Below are 19,991 nucleotides of genomic sequence, written 5' to 3' on the forward strand. Positions count from 1 at the left end.
TATTTGCTCACTCGGATGCCCATTTTTTTTCTCTCATATGGATATAGGTACCATTTCAAGGGGTTCCAAAATGCGATCTTTTTTGAAAAAAAAAAAAATTGCAATATTTCTCCCAAGTGCACAAATCGTTGCATAGACAAACATCTGTATATTATAATACGTCTTGGAAGAAGCTGTATACTTAATAGTATATTCTGCAGGAGCAATTTTTGAAATCTGCGGATTTATATTTTAACATTTTATATAAGAAAATTTGCACCCCTTGGATGATAATGTATGCAGTATTTTGCATATTTGTCTCGATCCAGCTGCATAATTTGGTTTCTTAGACGCGAGCTGCTTTTTAAATTCAGCTTTGTATTACTGTTTGGGATAGAATATCACCCCTGAAGGAGTCGAAATGCAGTCGCCGTATACTTTGGTGTAGAAAAATAGCTGCATATGCAAGATTATTCGGGCGTAAATTCTTGAATTACGTTGTAATAACTTTTTGCATAATTTTTTTCGCTTTCTGGTTCCATACGAAGGACTTTTACCAAAGCTCTGTTGACACTCTACGTGAAAAACAAACTTTGAAATAAATCTCATCTTTAGAGAGGATATTTCAACATACCAAAAAAAAAAAAAAAGAAGAAAAAAGGTATGACGAAGACGCGATATGGTTATGCTGGCCTTTCCGCGCGCGTTGATATCGTGTATTAAAATTTGAGTAAAAAAATTTAAAATTTGATCATATTTCATTCTTATTAAAATTCGGCCGGATTATGGCGAAAGTAGGTAGGTACCCGGTGCGTTATCGTTGATTTGATAAACTACAATTCATCTCGAGGGACAACGATTTAAAGTCACGACGAGGAAGAGAAACATAGGACTGGAAATATAGCGTCGAGAGGAAAAGATCGCGGAGTGAAAAGCAAGATCCACGATGACACCTATAATAATAAAAATGCAAAACCACGAAAAATAAACTCATCCGTATGAACCCTTTATTTACCGACAATTTACGCTGCATAAATTTTAAAAATAACGTGCACTTTTGCCCTACGCTTGGATCAGAAGAGAGGAATACGTTACGTAGTACGTACGTTGCGAGATAAGAGGATGAGGAGGCAGACGAGGTGGAAGAGTACACGACGACGACGACGTTATAAATAATAGTGTTTTCTAGCCGGGTTACATAACGAGTGGAATGGCCGCCGTGTTCTGGAATTATTTCAAAAATTCCCAGCCGCCGCGTACAAATTAGAAAAATTTCCACCAGAGTGCTTTTTAGTATATTTTTCCAGCTAATGTGATTCAAAACGGTGCTTAATCTCGCACCGAAGTTATATGAACTTTGGCCGCGTACGCTATGGCATTCTGTACGTATAAAATAGTCTCAGGAGCTCGTAAAATAACGTTGATACATCTTTAACATAGTCATCTTTAATTGTCGCCGAGTTATTTTCCGCAGTTGAAATGTGTATTACGTCGAAGATAAACCTCCAAGTTGAAATTTTCACGCTACGTTTAATAAATACTTATACACTTATACGTATAACTTCTAGCGGATATTTTCTATACCATTCTATACGTATACACTGAAGTATATAAGTAAGCTACACAAACGAAATCTTTTCTACAAAAATCTCATCCTTCGAGTGAAATCGTTCGTCGAAATAAATACACCCGCGAATCGGATATAATCCAATGGTGATTTACGTACAATGCCAACTGTATTACTGCGATTACTTAAAAGTTATACCAGAAACGGTAATTTGAATTTTAACCGGTGCATTTAATCACACGCTTTCATACCAAAAGTAAAAGCTTAAGCTTAATGGAAGTGGTCCATTATTATGAGCAATGTCGCTATTGTAAAAGCATTTCGTATTGTGTTTATTATACGTGTCGTACTCCTTCGAATTGAACCAGTACCTACCTACTATAGGTCCCCAACTATCTCTTTTCAATATTTCTCGAGTCTCCGTTGTCTACATAATTGAGCTTAGATATGTAGGTAGATAGGTCAAAAGCGAAAGATTTTTCCAGTTTTTTTCAAATTCTGTGATAATTTTTCAACAATGTTGCAACTGTCTGTGGAACCTAGAACGTTGACAATTTTTTGTACTTCTAAACTCATCGTAAAAATGATGAATTTTCATGACGTTATTCAACAATGTAAGCGAATCGTCATCATGCAACGATTTATTCCTTTTGAGAGAAATATTTCAATTTTTTTTCAAAAAAGATCGGATTTTGGAACCCCTTGAAATGGTATATCCATATGAGAGAAAAAAATGGGCAACCGAGTGAGCAAATAAGCATATAACTGGATGCCAGTATTTTTTTTTTCAAAATGGTTGTAAATTTTTACTTCGCAATAGCGAATTATAGCGAATGAACTGAGACGAAACAACACCTGAAATAAATAGTCTGTCAACCATTTGTACACAAATGTGTAATAAGTTGCTTATCCATCTGTTGCAGGAGTATTTTAACATTCCCCCCCCCCCTATTAAGTATTGCTGAGTTAGAGAGGGAAACAAGTAGGGAATGCTGTCTTGACTTTGAGGGGCTTTTTGAATGTTTATTCAATGTTAGGTGGTAAATTTCATTAGTCAAATTTAGAGAGTACCCATTAGTCCTACAAAAAAAATATTCGGACAAAAATTGTTCCTTGAGATCTCCTCTACAACGTGGTCATCATAAATTTTCATTTGGATAAACCGTTGAGCTTAAAAACTCAAAAAATCACTCTCAAAATCATCAAAATCATGTGTGTTTTTTTTGGTTTTCTGCCAAAATTTGCAGAGATACATTAAAAAGTAATACCTAATAAAAAAAAGTATTTAGAATTGAATTTCCTTTCGAAAATTTTTTATCGCATCCAATTTCCTCACCTCCCCTTAGCTTCCACATGACCCACCCCCTTCCCAAGTTCCTAATACATATCTGATTTCAAGGACAATTGAAAATGAACTTGACAAAAAATGTTTGTTTTCATGAATTCGAAAATTGAATTTTTTTTCAATTTTATTAAAAACCGAAATCAGATTTTAGGGGAAAAAACAGCAGGGTCGTCCTTTGAAAGTATGTAAGTATTCCAAAAAATAAGCTTTCAAGCTCGATTTTTTAAATTTTGATTTTCTGGCTTATGGAGGACTGGACAGCTTTTATCCTTTGTATAAGAAGCACCGTAACATGAAACCTTCTTCATTTAGGCATTATATCGAAATCGATATTCATTGAGAAAAATTTTCAAAAGTGCAGGCCATAATAAAAATTCATTTTTGACTGCACAGTAACACATTGTTCAAGAAGATTGTGGTTTTTTTTGCTCCTCCAACCGTGAATATTTCTGAACAAAGACTCTTAGAAAAGAATTAATGAGTAATCAAGCTGCACAGTTCATGAATTTTATGGTAAAGGTATAAATTGAATTAAATTTTTTCATCGCAGAGAATGAATTTTCAGAAAAAATCAAGGGTCCTATAAAAAAAATAAAAGGAAAAAAAATTTGTTCTACCAATGAAATAGGGTAATTATATTTTAAGTAAGTATTGATTAAGGTACAAATTTGAATTAAATTCTTTCTTCGTAGGGGATGAATTTTTGGGGAAAATCAAGGGTCCTATGAAAAAAATGGAACAAAACAAAATTTGGTAGCCTTCAACTTTTCTACCAGTGGAAGGGCTTATTTATGTATTTCAAGTAAGTATAATTAGGAAGCTCAACTTCATTGAATGATTTCTTTTTGAGGCAATGCCATTCTATATCAAGTATTTTCATAAAAACTAACGCGAATATTTTAATACCTACTTGCAATATATCTTTTAATCAAAAAAATCTTCGAGTGCCATTTTTCACGTTTTGTGGTTCTTCCTCTCAGAATTGCATAAAAAATGGAATTTTAAAACGTTTTTTCGCGTTTTTAAAGAAATTAAAAAAAATTCCACCCAATTACAGACACTCATTATGGCCGGTTTTGCTCTTGGATAGAAAATGCAACCTTCATTTTTGAAGAAAAAAAAATAAAAACTTTATTTGAACAAAAAATAGGTAGGTAGGTAAGGAATCTACGTACGTATACACATGTGAAACACAATCTCAGTTTTTAAAAGAAAAATTGAAATACTTACCTATGTATTTATTTTTGAAGGGAAAATGAAAACTTCACGAAACAAAGGTTATTAAAACATGCTTTTGAAAAAAAAGTATTTTACCAAAAACTTTCTTATAAAAAATTCTCTACAAGAGAAAAAAACTATCCAAAAATTGAGAGGAAACCAAATTTGTTTTTGACCTCAATTTTCAAAAATGAACACTTAAAAAATCAACTTTTTATTTTTGAAGGAAACTGTTTATTTGAAGAACTTTTTTTTGAGGGGGGGGTGTTTATAATTACTAGATTATTACACCCTACGTCAGATTCTTTTTGAAAAAACTTTTTTTTTAGAAGAAATTTCTTCAATAAATTTAAGATTCGGGTAATTTCTCCAGGGCTGCAAGAATAGAGTAAGAGTAGGGGTCAATAGTGGAAAAGAGTATGAATTTTGAGATTTTTCAAAATAGTAGAGTGAGAGTGTGAGCGGTTTTTTTTTTTGTAGATTTGAAGAGCTCTGAAAGAGTAAGAGTAAGAGTGTAAAATTTTCAATGCTCTTTCCTCCTAACTTTTTAAATAAGAAACGAGTGATATGTATCTTTCATTCATCAGATCACTCTAGGTATTTTTTTTTTAATTTATTTTATTTTTTAAAAATTTAATGTAGAATGGGCTGAAGTCAAGTACAAAAATTTTTCGAATAAAATTGAACAAAAAATACGTATGCCAAAAGTCGGGTCAAAAAAAGATTTTTGTGAATTTTGAGTTTTTAGGGCATTTGTTAATAGAAATAAAACTTTTGAAATTGTCGTTTCACTTTAAAAAATTGTACTTGAATGTTGAATCTCAAAAATACAAAATCTATTTTTGCTGAATTTCATTTCGGATTTTAAATAAATACGTAAGTACCTACTTTGCATTTTTTCAAACATATTTTTTGGCCAGCATATTTACAAGGAATAAATCGAAAAAAAATCACAAAATTTTCATTTGTGGGAAAATTATTGGTAGGAATGGCTGAATTTTCACTAAAAACCAACTTCTCGAACCTAAATTTCGTCATTTTGAGCCATTTTAAAACCTTTTGCGCAATTTTCGATTTCTCCAGAATTTTTGAATTTTTCCACTATAGGCATGGGGATTAATTCAGAGAATGAAAATGAAAAATCAACCGTAGCTAGTTTCCAGGCAGACACTTCAAGTGTGTTTTCTGACAATCATGTAAGGAAAAAAAGTCATGAAATCAAAAGTTTTCTGTATACGAAGAATTTTGATATTTTGAAATTTTTTCCTAAATGTTGGTCAAAAAATATACTGGAGGTGTCTGCCTGGAAATCGGCTTAAATGTGAATAAACTTGTTAAAAAGATCGATAATATAAACTACAAATTTTTGGCTCCCCAAATTATTGCGTACGCCTTCTGGCGAAATTCAAAAATTCTCGAAAACTCGAAAATCTTGCCGGAGATTTCAAAATGTCTTGAAATGACGAAATTCGGTTCTGCTTAGTAAATATGTGCTATTTTTAGGGCTACTTTTCATAATTTTACTGAATGCAGGTGAAAATTTTGGTTATGGAAAAATTATACCCCCAAAATAATAAGTTACCTATTTACCTAAATGTACGAGTAAGAAAAGTTGCTCCCGTGTTGAAGTGGCTAACATATAACTTTTCACAATTCGAACGACTGAACGACGAAAAAGAAAACAAAAATTGGTAGATAGAAATTTATCGAAAGACCTTTTCGGCTATTAGTTATTTTTATTACGAAGGGACCAAGAAAATATGAAAAATTTCATATTCCGTCAAGTAAATTACTTCGGCCCGTTATCTATCGTAGATATTGAAACTAGGCAAAAAATTGGACACAGATTTCGTCGAATTTTCAGAATAAAATCGACCTAAATATTCATTTTTTCCTTCTCTCAATTTATCTATCGAACGAACTGCGAATGTATTTTTGCCAATTTACTATATTGTCGGTTCTCGATTGGAAGGGGAATTGGAAAAGATAACGAAATCAATTGTAGAAATGATTAAATTTTTACCCATAACAACCCAACGCTACTCTGCAGTAGATACACTATAACGAGTTAGACGATGGGGCACAGATACCAATGATTTAAAATTTCTTCGTATTGACTGAATGGAAAAATTCGAGTGGAACCTCCGATAACTGAATGTTGCAAGGCAATTTGACCGGTGAGCGAAAAACTTACGAGGCGTTATGGCGCGCTGTAATTTAGATGTCAAATTGATAAATCTAAAGGAAAATTGATGAAAAGCAACTGACCCGCTTCTTTTTTTCGTATAGATACGTATTCGATGTCTTAGAAAATTCTGTACACGATACTGGCAATCGAACTGTTCGCCTCTAAGTTCACACAGTCTTAATCATGACTTCATTGAAGTGCAAATGTTTCCGTAATATTTGGCAAGAGAAGACGGGGTAAACGTGTGAAAAAAAAGACGGCTAGAAATTACTTATTTGATTTATTTTTATGAGATTTGCTGCTCTAGTGCTCCTATGTACTGGCAGTATCGAAAGCTCTCGGCTTTATTTGTCGTCTTTTTTTCTCTCTCTCTTCTCGCAACGATATACTCTCGTAGTGTACGACGACGAAACATTCTCATGCCAGAGATCGTTTCCGATTTAGCTTTACACGTCGCGATTCGAGCGGATAATTTTTTAAATTAGAACGGCGATAAAAAAGATGAGATTTTTTTCTATTTTTTTTCACCGAGAGCGAGAGGTTTCCCTATACATATAGCTTCGTTCGGTGTATCTAATATTTTTAATAAAGAGTTATTTCATCATTCACGCTTGACCCGATGTTTGAGCCGACGAAAAAACCCAAGAAATGTTCTCATTTTCATTTAATGAAAAAACAACTCGACGTTCTTTTGTGGGTTGCAAAAATGAGATTTTCTACGAGGATCAAACAAACGAAAAACACAAACACAGATTGGAGTAGTGGGTGGTTCATGGAGACTTTATATACAGACGACACGAGTTTGACTTGAGGCAAAATTGATGAAATTTCGTCAAGTGTTAGTGTCGATATTAAAGATGATATAAGACCCAGAGTTATCAGAAATTGAGCCCCCCCTCCCCTCTTGTTCGCTACACTACCTCGAGTTACTCCCTTTCAAGATTCAGATAAAAATACGTTCAAATCGATCACGTACTAACTGAAAATGAATCGTCGTCGTCGTCATCGTCGTTTCCTTATAAGCGGTAGGCCTATTGGCCTGTCTGCTGCGGTGTGGAACCTGTTGAGGATGAGCCTGAGGTATCCGTGAGTTCCCTCCTTGGTCTCCCTCTGCTTCTCTTCCCCGTTGGTGTATATTGGAGGACCTGTTTTGGTGATCTTGTTTCCTCCATCCTTTTGACATGATTTCTCCAATCTTTCCTATACTGTTTTATCTTCTTCATGACTGGCTTCACTCCGAGATCTGCTGTTATTTTCTCGGATGGGACTCTGTCTCTGAGAGTCACCCCTGCCGTTCTCCTCATGAACTTCATCTCTGCTGCCGTTATTCTTCTTTTATCAGATTTCTTCAGTGCCCATACCTCGCTTCCATACGTCATCATTGGTATTGCTAGGGTATTGTACACCTTCAATCTTGTTTCTTTTCGCACCTTACTGCTTCTCAGGGTCCTATTTATCAGTCCTGTGACTCTCAGGAACTTTGCAATCTTTCCACCAACATCTACTTCTCCCTGGTATGATATCGTGTTTCCCAGGTATTTGAAATTGTTGACCTGTTCAATGATTTTTCCATTTATTACAATCTTGCTTCTTACTGGCTCCTTTCCTTTGAAGGCCATTGTTTTTGTTTTCTCTGAAGATATTCTCATATCATACTTTTCTGATATCTTTGTTAAATTATACATTGATCTCTGTAGGTCATCTTCTGTTTCGGCTAGTACTGCTTGATCATCTGCGAATAATACTGTTGATATTTCTTGTCTTCTGTCTGTCTTGATTCCTTTTGGCTTCATTTTCTGCCATTCTTTTACCATGTGATCCATGTACATGTTGAATAAAACACAAGACAGTGGGCATCCCTGGCGAACTCCTCTGTATATTTCTGCTTGTTCTGAGAGTTTATTTCCAATTCGTACTCTTATTCTAGTGTTCTTATATATGCTGTTTATCACCTTTCGCATTTTATATGTTATCTCTTCATCTTTTAGGACTTCAAACAGTTTTTTTCTATTAACCCTATCATATGCTTTTTCCAGGTCTATAAAGCACATGTGTGTTTCTAGGTTGTATTCGATCCGTTTTTCCATCAGTAGTTTTACTGTATAACTTGCATCAGTGCATGATCTTCCTTTTCTAAATCCGTTTTGACTTTCTGATAGCTTTTCTTCTGCATGCTCTGCCAGTCGTTTTGCCAGTATTTTCGCATATATCTTGTAGCAGGTGTTGAGTAGACTTATTCCTCGGTAGTTTTTCAGGTTTGACATATCGCCTTTCTTGAAAAGTGGTATTACAATTGCTGTTTTGAAATCTTCAGGTACCCTTTCTTCTTGGTACATCCTATTTAGGAATTCCAGAAGTCTTCTTTTAAATTCACCACTTGCATATTTGTACAATTCTGTTGGTATGCCATCTTCTCCTGGAGCTTTTGCATTTTTTGCTGTTCTCAAAGCTTCTTGAAGCTCTTTAATTGAAATTCTGTCTTCTATTTCTCCAATTTCATCTTCTATCTTTGTATCTTGTGCATTTTCATCACTCCAGAGTTCTTCAAAATATTCCTTTGCATCATTGATTTTAATCTTTGGCAAACCCACTCTTTCGTTAAAATTTGTGTCAATTCTTCTTATGATCTTGTACACCTTTGGCCGTAACTTGTATGTGTCATGCTCCAGGAATGTGATGAAATTTTCCCAGCTCTCTCTCTGTAATTTCCTGGACTTTCTCTTGACTTTTGCCGACTGTTTTCGATATTCTTCACCATCAACCTCGCTTTTTGTGCTCATGAATTTTCTGAATGCCTGTCTTTTCTCTTGTATGAGTTCTTGGATTTCGTTGTCCCAATTCTTTATTCGCTTTGCCCCAATTCTGCAAGGGACCAATGAATACCATTGGAAAATTATGTAGAATAAGTTGCCTACTCGGTTTGCCGTAAATACGTACATATTATTATGTTATTCTAACGTAAGAAGGTATAAAGTACACGTTTACGGCGACATTTAAGATGATGTCATACCCTTCCTCCTATCAACTCATCTCTCACCCACCTTCCCCGTTTCTCTTCTCCCTGGGTCATTCCATGTCAACTCAACCAAAAAAGGGCGATTTTGAAAGTGATGTCTTTCGATTTCGCTCAACTTTTTTTTACAATATATACCCATCCAGTAAGTAAGAACCCCGCAATTAGTTTGGTCCCAGCCCCCTCAGGGGGTGGGTGGGGGGGCTTCCAATATTTTCTCATTGTCTCGAGGTACTCAACTTCAGCAGCCCATTCCTCCAAAACTATGATACTTTGATCATAACTGATTTCACAGTTCGAAAGTGCATTGTATTTAGAACTTTTTAAGAATTTTGAAACTTTCAAAAATTGAAATTTGAGCTTTCTAATTGAAATTTCAAATTTCAAATAGGCGCTGTAAGTGGGAGCTACCATTTAAGATTTTGAAAAAATTTCTATTGATGTACCTTTTGATGCTTTTTCGAAATATTTGAGTTTCGAGATGGGATCTCTTGATCCTGGGTAGCACCCCCGCCCCCAATTTTGGGTGAAACTTTCTAAAGAAAATCTGGGACATGTGATGTATCGAATTCTATGTTTTTGGTGACGCTGAACACGAATATGACGTCAGATTTTTGATAGGGCCCCATCCATGGCCCCAAGCACCTCCCCAAAGGGGGTAAAAGTTCAAAAAAGTGTTTTGTACGTGCGACACATGGAATAGTACGTTTTTGGTGACCCTGAATACGAATATGACGTCGGATTTTTGATTGGACCCCATCCACGGCCCCTAACAATTTTTTTGGACTTTTACCTATTGGGGGAGGTTCTGGGGGCCATGGGTGAGGTCGATTTAAAAAACTATAGCTACCTATATTCGTGTTCAGCGATATCGAAAACATACTATTTCATGTCTCACACGAATGTAATCCTTTTTTTAGGGGTTACCCCCCTTGGGGAGGTGCTGGGGGCCGACGTCATATTCGTATTCAGCGTCACCAAAAACATACTGTTCCATGTGTCGCACGTACAAAACACTTTTTTGAACTTTTACCCCCTTTGGGGAGGTGCTAGGGGCCATGGATGAGGCCCTATCAAAAATTTGACGTCATATTCGTGTTCAGCGTCACAAAAAACATAGAATTCGATATATCACATGCCCCAGATTTTCTTTCAAAAGTTTCGTCCAAAATGGGGGGGGGTGTGCTACCCCGCCATCAGGAGATCCCATCTCGAAACTCAAATATTTCGAAAAAGCATCAAAAGGTACATCAATAGAAGTTTTTTCAAAATCGTAAATGCTAGCTCCCACTTACAGCGCCATTTTGAATTTTGAACTTTCAATTTGAACGTTCAACTTTCAACTTTTGAAAATTTCAAAATTCTTAAAAAGTTTTAAATACAATGCCCTTTCGAACTGTGAAATCAGTTTTGATCAAAGTATCATAGTTTTGGAGGAATGGGCTGCTGAATTTGAGTACCTCGAGACATTGTAAAAAAAAAATGAGCGAAATTGAAAGACATGACTCAAAAACGTTGGTTGAGTTGAAATGGAATGACCCTCCTGCCTTCTTCTCGTACCAAAAATTAAATCAAGTCAACCTGTTTTCTTTGAATATTTTTCCAATTTTTATTCAGTGACCCGGTTAAATGATTCTCAAGTTATCTTCTCAATCCCTGCAAGGGAGGAGGTTATTTTCATGCCTTTGAATTGTTTTTACACTCATCTTAAGACTGATTGAGGTTAAAGCTAATTTTGGAGAATTTTAAAGAAAGGAAATAGACCGTTCAAATCGGTGATCAAAATGTCAAAAGTTTAAAACTGAACTTTCACGGCAAAAGCAGGACTTTTCATGATAGATGAAAAAAAAACTGAAAGCTGTCATATAAAAATTTGGAAAAATTCCAGTGAAGATAGCTTTTTACTTTCTAATAACAATTTAGTTTCTCGAAATGGGATCTCAACATTCCTGAGCAGTGAGGAGTACAAAAGGGCTCCGATTCTGACTAAATTACAAAAAAAAAAATTAATGTTATTTTTCGATCCAAACCTGTTCTCTCTCCCCTAACTGACTCCATCGTTCTCGAAAGTTTAAAACACAAAAAATTAAATTATGTGTGAAGTGTGATTTGTTTTGTTTTTGAAAGTGCTGAGTTCGATTCTATGCTTATTTTTAAATACAGGTCTCAGTCTCTTCGCTTTTAAAAAAATTGAAAATCGATTCTCAATGATATGAGCTCGTTGACGAATTCTAATCTTGAATCACTTTTTTGACCCAACTCTTATAAATCTTCCTCACCGTACTCTCAACAACAGTCGAAATACTATGACGAATAATTATAATTACCTATGTCGTTTATTATGTTTTTCGGATACTAACTCTCATTTCTTCTCTTGTGTATTTTAATTATAAGTTCGACGAATTATATAATCACAGACAAAATTAATTGTATGAAAAAAGAAACTGATGTCTGATGGTTGACTATAATTGATCTTATAAAAAGGAATTACCTACCTACTTATCTAACTTTATTCGTACAGTTTTTTTCAACTAAATAGGTACCTACCTAATCAAGTCATTTATTTGTAAAATAATGTAAAATAAAAATCCGTATTATTTTCTGTTCCAGGTTCGGGCAACATTTTACCAAGAACTGTATGGGGTCGTGTATTCTCTATGCTGTACATAACGATCGGATTTTTCATCATGTTAGTCTATCTGGCGGTGGTGGGCGACTACTTGGCCAACCCTTTCCGTCGATTTTACACTTTTATATCTTGTAACAACGCTACGAAAAAAACTGCCTCTAAATCGGTAACGAAGTGCTCGGTACCGAATTGCAATAAAACGACGACCGTGTACCACGATCAATCTTCCAGCATACCAGTTTGGCTAGCCGCTCTGGTGTTAATTACTTATATTACCAGCGGCGCTTTGACATTTAATTTGATCGAGAAATGGACTATATTAGACAGCTGGTATTTCTGTTTCATGAGTTTGGTGACCATTGGTTTCGGTGGTTTTACGCCCGGTCGTATGGAGAGTATTTCGATGATCGCGACGTCGGCGTACATATTAATTGGAATGGCTTTATTATCAATGTGCTTTAATTTAATTCAAACGGACGTGGTTTTGTTTTTTAGAAACCTATATTTGTGGTCGGAGCGCGAAGACGCGATGAATTTATTATCATTGACCCGTAGTATGCCGTCTTGACAAGAAGACTACGGCTTCGGTTTCGATACTGAAGTATCCACCATACACAATACCAAACATGTTAATTTTCGCGATAACAAACTGTATAACAGTTTACCTAGATCATTTGAAAAAAACGACCTTACCCAGAGTACATTTCGTAGATCAGAACCGGCCAGGAAATCTCTGGAGAGTGGAGCAGCTGCTATTCAGGAAAATAAAATATATCTAAAAAGCGAAATACATTTAAGTGATATCCCACCTTTACCGGAATCGGTACTTAATAGAGGTAAAATTGTAAATAAGGGTAAAAATTTAGCCAATAGATTTTCTTCGACCAGAATCAACATCGAAGATACGTTTATTTGACAAATAGTTTGGTATTTATTCGACCGTTATTTTTATTTATCGTTTTAAAAAACGCGTTTACTCAAGTAACCAAAGATGACAGTGTGATATGCTTTACGTAATCTGTATTTGTATAAATGTTAATTATTATTCTAACGTGTACCTTTTATTTTCGAGTTTTTATTTCCAATTTTTTTTTCGCCTGTTTGTAAATATTATGCGAAATAATTCTTCTCCTTTTTTCAATAAAAAATATACGTATATGAACGTTTTACTAGGTATTTGTTCAATATGTCTTTGAATTACCGATTAAATTGCTCCGAGTTGGTGGTTTATTGTTTTCCAAACGATATCGTAAAAAGTATAAGCGAACGTTGCAATTTACGCAGCCATAAAAAACACATGATTCGATAATATATGAATTATCTTTCAGTGTGCTCGTGATACCTCGTATTACATTTAGTTTCCAGTGAATAATTTAAACTGATTTATCTTCGCCATTATTCTCTTGAAGGAGAAGAAAAACGAAAAGTAAAATTTACTAGTTCTTCGGCCAAAGTTTATATTTTCTATAAAACGATAAAACAGGTATAAAATCATTATTTTCATCGTTCGTCGAAATGAACACGATTATTACAAGTATCAAAAATATAACCAGTAAACGCAACTTCGAGAAATGGGCCTCGATAACAAATCGTAGCACGTAATAAAAATTTTCAATTAACTCGTTTTAAAATGAAAACAAACTAAAACAAAGGTAAACTCTCGGCTTCAAATTATCTGCATAAAATATCTTTACAAACTTTCATGATGAATTTCCAAAATTAAATCAGTATTGTTTTTAGGTATCTTCGAAGCAGACGTTTTAGAACAATGCGACGCTTTTCCAAAGAGAAAAAAAACAAAGAATTTTATAAAATGAACCAAAATGTGGTGAATTTTCTCGAGTTTGAATAATGATAAAGTTAATTAGGTAGATGAATTGCAGAAAAATAACAGCGATGGTTTATTCGAAACGTTGTGTCGAATAAACCGATGTCTCGATGTAGAGAAATAATGGTAGATAATCCGTTAAAGAAGAGAGGAACATTTTAGAAATCAACTTGCTGCCGGAAATGTGTTTGAAGCTTGTTAGCTTTTACTCTGAGCTTCGTTTCGTACTTCGATTGAATAAAATTGATGTATTTTATATCTTTCACTTTCCTGTAACAAAAAATATACGTAATTAGTACGACGAATACAAGAAATAAAATTATAATCTTCTGTACTCTGAAAGATTTACTTTTTAATTTGTTCTTTCTGCGTTGGACTCCAACCAAGAACTCGGTAATGATTAATCAATTTCTGAATTTTAGTTTCTTTAACGTGAGGTAATTTCTTCCTAGCGATGATGGGATTTTGTCTGAAAAACAAAACGATAAAAATTAATTCGATGCGGAGTAATTTAAACTGTCACAAAATCAGAATACCTTACCTAAAATATCTAATTAAAGATCTGTGACATATAACTTCTCCAGAAGGCAAAGCCATCGTTACAGAATCTCCATCGGTAGAAACGGTTTTTCCGGTATTAGTCACAACGCTAGCAATCGATTTACAATCATCGTCTTCTTCCGCCTCGTCATCATAATCATCATCATCGTAACCGTGTTCAAAATCATAAAAATCCACGTATTCCAAAGAAGATTCGGTATCGGTAGGTATTTTAGCATGTCCTTTATCTAGCATGTGATTTCTAACAGCTTCGATATTCACGAAAGAACTTTTTTTATCGTTACACCCAATACACATAAATCCTTGAGATATTTTCTCTCCTAGATACAACAGTAATCCTTTTAAATCGGCTAAATATTCGATATGTGGTATAAAGAAAGAGTGCTCGATCGACATGTGTTTGACATTTTTAGTTAAAGATGCGCTATGATGGTTACAGAACAGACAGTCGTTGTTCAAAATCGGATTATCTTCACTAATTATTTCTTCCCATTCATCGGAGTCTAATTCTTCGGTACCAGAAGATGCAGTTTCTAACGATTCTTCGTCGTCATCCTGCTCTGACGGTGGTATCTCCATCTTTTCAACTAGTTTATTGGTTTTGATCGAAGGCTGAGCGATGTCATCTTGATAGTCACCATTTTTCAGCTGAGCTAATTCGATGTGCTTTTTGGATTGCAAGTGGTTGTCAAAAGATTGACTTGAAGCGAACGATTTTTTACATGCGGTACAATACGTGTAGTTTTTTCCGTTAGATTTAGTTTCATTTTCGAGCTTTAAGATGGTTACTCTACGTTGAAATTCTTCGGCAGTGACCGGAGGTAATTCGGCTATTTTACGTTTCAAGTTGTAACGGTGCCAATCCGTTTTGTAATGATCGCGTTGTAATGCAGCTTCTCGAAATGCTACTTGACAATTTATACACGTGAATGGTGATGACATTTTTGGTGCTGAAAATAGAGAAACATCGATGAGATTGGGATGTGTTTTGTACAGAAGATGTAACTAGAAATATGGGTTACTCACCTGGTAATTGAGCTGAATCACATGAGACGTCCACTGTAGAGGTTTGAAAATTACACGAAATGAATTATTCACTGTTTTCTGCCCTTTTTTAAGGGGAAAAATTCCAAAATTTTCAGGAAAATTGCACCACTTGAAGAAAATGAAAAATGATTCCATCAGAGAGATTTTATTTTCACTCGTTGGCTTTCTTTTTATTCTGCGTCAGCCATCAGCTCGTATGGCGGATTTACACAGGTGTAAAAATACTAAAGTATACCAATTTTGACTACATCATGTAGTCAAAATTGCATAGTTGGCAAAGTTCGCGGAAACTGTGAACGCGTTCACGTTCATGTTCCCTGAGGTGGGAACGCGTTCGCGCTCACGTTCATCAGGCGCCCTTCACGTTCACATTCACGTTCGTAAAAAATGTCTATTTTCCAGAGTTGGCGCGATTCCTCGATTGGTCAGAATCGGATTCCTGAATTACGATTCTCGTACATGGGAGAATCGCGATTCTCTAGTCTCGATTCTTTCACAAAGCGAATCCGGTTCTGAATCCGATTCTTTAGCAGTTCTCGATTCCCTCCGATTCCGATTCCCAAATGGGCAAATACTAATTTTTTTCAACTTCGGGACTTGACAAATGAATTTGAAATGAAATTAGTAATTTCCCCAACTAGGTATATGATCATTTTGCATGTTCTATTCTTTCATTTATTGCTGTAAGCACGGAATCGCAGGAAATCGCGAAGGCGCGATTCTCCATTAAAGAGGATCCGATTCTTTCATTACGCGATTCTTTCACTGCATAGAATCACTGATTCGCAATATTTTCACACAACAGCCAACCTTTAAAAAAATGTCATCAGTCCCGAACTACAAAATGCAAATGCATCAGTAAAATCCATTAAAAACAGTACATTTTACTGTTTTAACACCTGCAAGGAATCGCAGGGAATCGAGAAGGTGCGATTCTCTATAAAAGGGAATCGGATTCCTGCATTTCCCGATTCTTTTGACTTGGGGAACCGCGATTCGAATCCGATTCGAATCGTGAGAATCGGATTCTTTCTCGATTCTTTCACGCGATTCGAATCGCGCCAACTCTGCTATTTTCAAGCAAAAAGTGATGAAAATGAGTCGAAAACGCATGTTGAAATCAGTACGTTCATCATATCGTTCACCTAAAATTGAACGCGTTCACGCTCACGTTCATTGGAATTGAACGCGTTCGCGAACTTTCGCGTTCATGAACGGAACGGGTGAACGGGGTGAACTTTGCCAACTATGACTACATCCGTGTAAATTCGCCGCAGCAAGCTGTTATTTTGATTTTGAACAAAAAAAAAATAAGAGAAAAGAAAAGTCATAAATAATAAAGCTCGTTATTCAGACAGTCAACTTTTAACCCTTTTAATTGCATATATTTTTCTATTTTGTGGCTTTATTGTTCAAGATATCCACCATCCGATCAATCCCGATCATTTTGCAGCCCTAAAACCGTCCTCAAAGGTAACTTATATTTCTTAAAACAAGTGTTTTTGTGTGTTCAAAAGGCTAATTTTTATCAATTAAAAAACTCTACCAATAATATTTGTAATATTTCAGAAATGAAATTGAAATTCTTCTACTAAGTTAAATCATTCTTCAGACTATATCTCTAATGGTAGAAAAAAACATCGCGCAATGTGAAAAATCTGAAAAAGATGAAGATTCTAATAACACAGAATCCGATAGTACCGAGAGTACTTTTCATGAACAAAATCTTTACTTAGCTTCGTTTCCCTTGATAGCTTCGTTCGCATTGCTAAACTATCTTTCGCACCTGTTAGTTGCACTATTTCGGTATATTTTGCAACATATTTTAAAGATAAGACGCTTCGTTCACAGACCTTTGCAGAGCCGTTGTATCGATGTGCAGACCGACGTCGAAATGCCGAAACAGACTGGTAATCTAGAAAACCAGTTGGTTAAACAGAAAGCCCACCATCGGAAAGCGTTCGAGTATATTTCTATGGCTTTGAAAATCGACGAAGAGAATGAAGGTGAATGATCTTTTTTTCATTGAGTTATTGTTCACTTGGACGAGAAATTAATAATACTTTTTTATTATTGTAGGCAATAAAAAGCAAGCCATTCAGCTGTATGAAAAAGGTATAATCGAATTAGAAAAAGGTATTCTGGTTGACTGCTCTGGCCATAAAGGAGAAGCAGGGGAACGTGCTCAACGACTGCAGGACAAGATGAGGACGAATTTGAAAATGGCTAAAGAACGTTTGAAATTTTTGGGTAAATTTGGTTTCGATTTCGAGCTCGGATTATGCATTTCAAAACGGTATTATCTAATTCTGATTTGATTTCAGTCTCTAATAATTCACCGGTCAATGCACATCGTCGTTCGAACAGCTTAACGATGCCAAATCGGAAATACTCGATGAAAAGTCACTCTCCTGTCAATACTCCTGGTTCATATGGCAAAGTACCTAGTTCCTATACGCCTCCGGCGCTTAAAAAACAATCCTCGGTACGGTATTTCTACTTTACAGCAGTTTTTCTCCTGTTACACGAAGTAACATTATTATAAATCTTTGTAGGCTCCATCAGCTTCGCCAGGCCATAAAGGGCAAGCATTATCTAAGAGTAAATCTTCGGATACTGTCAAAACACCTGTGCTAAAAGGAGTAGAGCAGTCTTTGGTGAAACGTATCATGGACGAAGTCCTTGAAGAATCACCTTCTGTGAAATGGGAAGATATAGCTGGTCAAGAGGTACTTTTCTTCTCTCGTAATGAACCTCATTTTGAGCAGTCATTAAAAAATGATTTTTTCTTTCAGGTTGCCAAGCAAGCTTTGCGTGAAATAGTTATATTACCAGCACAGCACCCCGAGCTGTTCACCGGATTGCGTACCCCAGCTCGAGGATTACTGCTTTTTGGGCCTCCTGGTAATGGAAAAACATTACTAGCCCGAGGTGTTGCTACTGCTTGCGATATGACATTTTTCAATATCAGCGCAGCTAGCGTCACTTCGAAGTACGTAGGTGAAAGTGAAAAGTTGGTCAGAGCGTTGTTCGCATTAGCTAGAAAATTACAGGTAATTATTTCAACTCTTGCAAAAATTTTCCAAGATGAAAAAATATCCATTTTCATATTCGTGAATTTTTTCAGCCGTCGATTATATTTGTCGATGAAGTGGATTCGTTCTTGACTAAACGAGGTAACGATGAATCTGAAGCTAGTAGAAGACTAAAAACGGAATTTTTGATTGAATTTGATGGCGTTAGTTCAAATCCGGAGCATAGATTATTGGTCATGGCTGCAACCAATCGACCTTATGAGTTGGATGATGCTGTGTTAAGGTAAGCTCGTAATTCTAAGGATGAATGAAACGAAAGTCCTAATTCTAAATGAATTAATTTTTTCGCAGGAGATTTTCAAAACGGATTTATGTAGCTCTGCCAGACCACGATATGCGCAAAGGATTACTGAAACGTTTATTAGACAATAATAATTGTCGACTGAGCCCTGAAGAGTTAGATAAGATTGCAGCACTCACCGAAGGATATTCCGGCAGTGATCTGACAAATTTAGCCAAAGATGCTGCTCTGGGTCCAATCAGGGGTGGGTAAATTTTGACTCCGCCTACTACTTAAATTCAAAAATATCATGTTTAATAAAATTATTTTTTTATTCGTAGATTTGAAATTAGAACAGACTAATAAACCTGGAACTCTAAAGGTAAGAGATATAACATTCCAAGATTTTCAAGACTCGTTAAAACGAATAAGACGTAGCGTGCCTCCTTCTACTGTTGAAATATACGACAAATGGAACGCTGAATTCGGTGATATCACTTGTTAAATCGTCACCATGACGCGACGTCTAGTCACGCATCGCCGATGCTTTAAATTTAATTATCCTAGATACTTATATAATTATTTGTTTTTAAGTGAAAAATTCTCGCTATTTTGCGCTTCATTGTGATTAAACTGGTCAAACGATTGGACTGATAGTTCAATAGGAAAGGTATTGATGAATATAGCCATGTGACGCGGTCAAGTACAAAAATCAGTTACCATTTGAATACATTTTGTATTAATTTTATAAATTCTAACATTTAAGATACTATCGATCTTATTTTTATGCCTCCTGTAGGCTTTTTATGGCTGCAAAAAAAAAAAAAGGAACAAACCACGCGAACATCATTTTTTCTTACATTTTAGGGATTCGATTGTGATTCGTTTTAAGTAATAATGCACTTCGTAATTACACCAATGCACCGTCTGATTTTTTGTACTGATTAAGTAATTTTTTTAAAATGTTTAATAGATGAAAATATTGACAAATCTTTAATCGAGTGATTATTTGATTCGGTGCACTGAAAAGTAACTTCATGAGTGAATTTTTTTAAATGGAAATTTAATTAATTAGTGCCATGGCGTTGTCTTGAATCAATTTACTATGCCTAAGCTTTAAGTTAATGCATCGAGATTCCACTTGTGATATTTTTATTTTTATATCACGTTAATTTTCTACGCTTGTTTAAATTTATTATTTGTCAATTTCTTATTTTAGAAAATTACAATTCTTAAGCGATATAAATGTACTTTTTTCGCGCATCAAAGATGGAGGGGGAGGTGCTGAAAAAATTTCAAAC

At 35.3% G+C, this 19,991-nt stretch overlaps 3 protein-coding genes across 4 annotated transcripts in view; 2 read left to right on the top strand and 1 right to left on the bottom strand.

The window, feature by feature from the left end:
* The window catches only part of LOC135836791 (TWiK family of potassium channels protein 7-like), a 96,009-nt gene extending 82,849 nt beyond the window's left edge, over nucleotides 1–13,160 (top strand). The window contains exon 4 of the mRNA XM_065351832.1: nucleotides 11,921–13,160. Coding sequence (XP_065207904.1) covers nucleotides 11,921–12,507 — 587 coding nt within the window. The 3' untranslated portion in view covers nucleotides 12,508–13,160. The remainder of the gene's footprint in view (nucleotides 1–11,920) is intronic.
* A 219-nt stretch (nucleotides 13,161–13,379) lies between these two features.
* LOC135836789 (cytoplasmic 60S subunit biogenesis factor ZNF622) lies at nucleotides 13,380–15,530 on the bottom strand. Its single transcript, XM_065351829.1, has 4 exons — nucleotides 15,355–15,530; nucleotides 14,309–15,278; nucleotides 14,117–14,236; nucleotides 13,380–14,037 (listed from the first exon to the last, which is right to left on the bottom strand). The coding sequence occupies exons 2-4, from the start codon at nucleotides 15,268–15,270 to the stop codon at nucleotides 13,926–13,928; spliced, it is 1,194 nt and encodes a 397-aa protein (XP_065207901.1). The 5' UTR covers nucleotides 15,271–15,278; nucleotides 15,355–15,530; the 3' UTR covers nucleotides 13,380–13,925.
* A 1,132-nt stretch (nucleotides 15,531–16,662) lies between these two features.
* On the top strand, nucleotides 16,663–19,936 carry spas (spastin). Of its 2 annotated transcripts, none has more exons than XM_065351816.1 (9): nucleotides 16,663–16,848; nucleotides 16,945–17,381; nucleotides 17,455–17,625; nucleotides 17,700–17,860; nucleotides 17,931–18,104; nucleotides 18,171–18,428; nucleotides 18,503–18,693; nucleotides 18,762–18,955; nucleotides 19,032–19,936. In XM_065351816.1, the coding sequence occupies exons 2-9, from the start codon at nucleotides 17,000–17,002 to the stop codon at nucleotides 19,193–19,195; spliced, it is 1,695 nt and encodes a 564-aa protein (XP_065207888.1). In that variant the 5' UTR covers nucleotides 16,663–16,848; nucleotides 16,945–16,999; the 3' UTR covers nucleotides 19,196–19,936. The 2 variants fall into 2 exon arrangements, with proteins under 2 accessions (XP_065207888.1, XP_065207889.1); XM_065351817.1 differs by having other exon boundaries at nucleotides 16,665–16,848; nucleotides 17,227–17,381.
* The last annotated feature ends 55 nt before the right edge of the window (nucleotides 19,937–19,991 follow it).

Source organism: Planococcus citri, chromosome 2 (assembly GCF_950023065.1).
Source record: "Planococcus citri chromosome 2, ihPlaCitr1.1, whole genome shotgun sequence".
In the NCBI taxonomy this organism is placed as follows: domain Eukaryota; kingdom Metazoa; phylum Arthropoda; class Insecta; order Hemiptera; family Pseudococcidae; genus Planococcus; species Planococcus citri.

Bases quoted from the DNA above. Each gene is read 5' to 3' on its own strand.
- LOC135836789 (XM_065351829.1), bottom strand. From the start codon at position 15,270: ATGTCATCACCATTCACGTGTATAAATTGTCAAGTAGCATTTCGAGAA. The intron at 14,237-14,308 runs GTAAGGTATTCT...TTTGTTTTTCAG, and splicing joins TCTTTAATTAGATATTTTAG to ACAAAATCCCATCATCGCTA. The intron at 14,038-14,116 runs GTAAATCTTTCA...TTTTTGTTACAG, and splicing joins CAGAAAGAACAAATTAAAAA to GAAAGTGAAAGATATAAAAT.
- spas (XM_065351816.1), top strand. From the start codon at position 17,000: ATGGTAGAAAAAAACATCGCGCAATGTGAAAAATCTGAAAAAGATGAA. The intron at 18,105-18,170 runs GTACTTTTCTTC...TTTTTCTTTCAG, and splicing joins AAGATATAGCTGGTCAAGAG to GTTGCCAAGCAAGCTTTGCG. The intron at 18,956-19,031 runs GTGGGTAAATTT...TTTTATTCGTAG, and splicing joins TGCTCTGGGTCCAATCAGGG to ATTTGAAATTAGAACAGACT.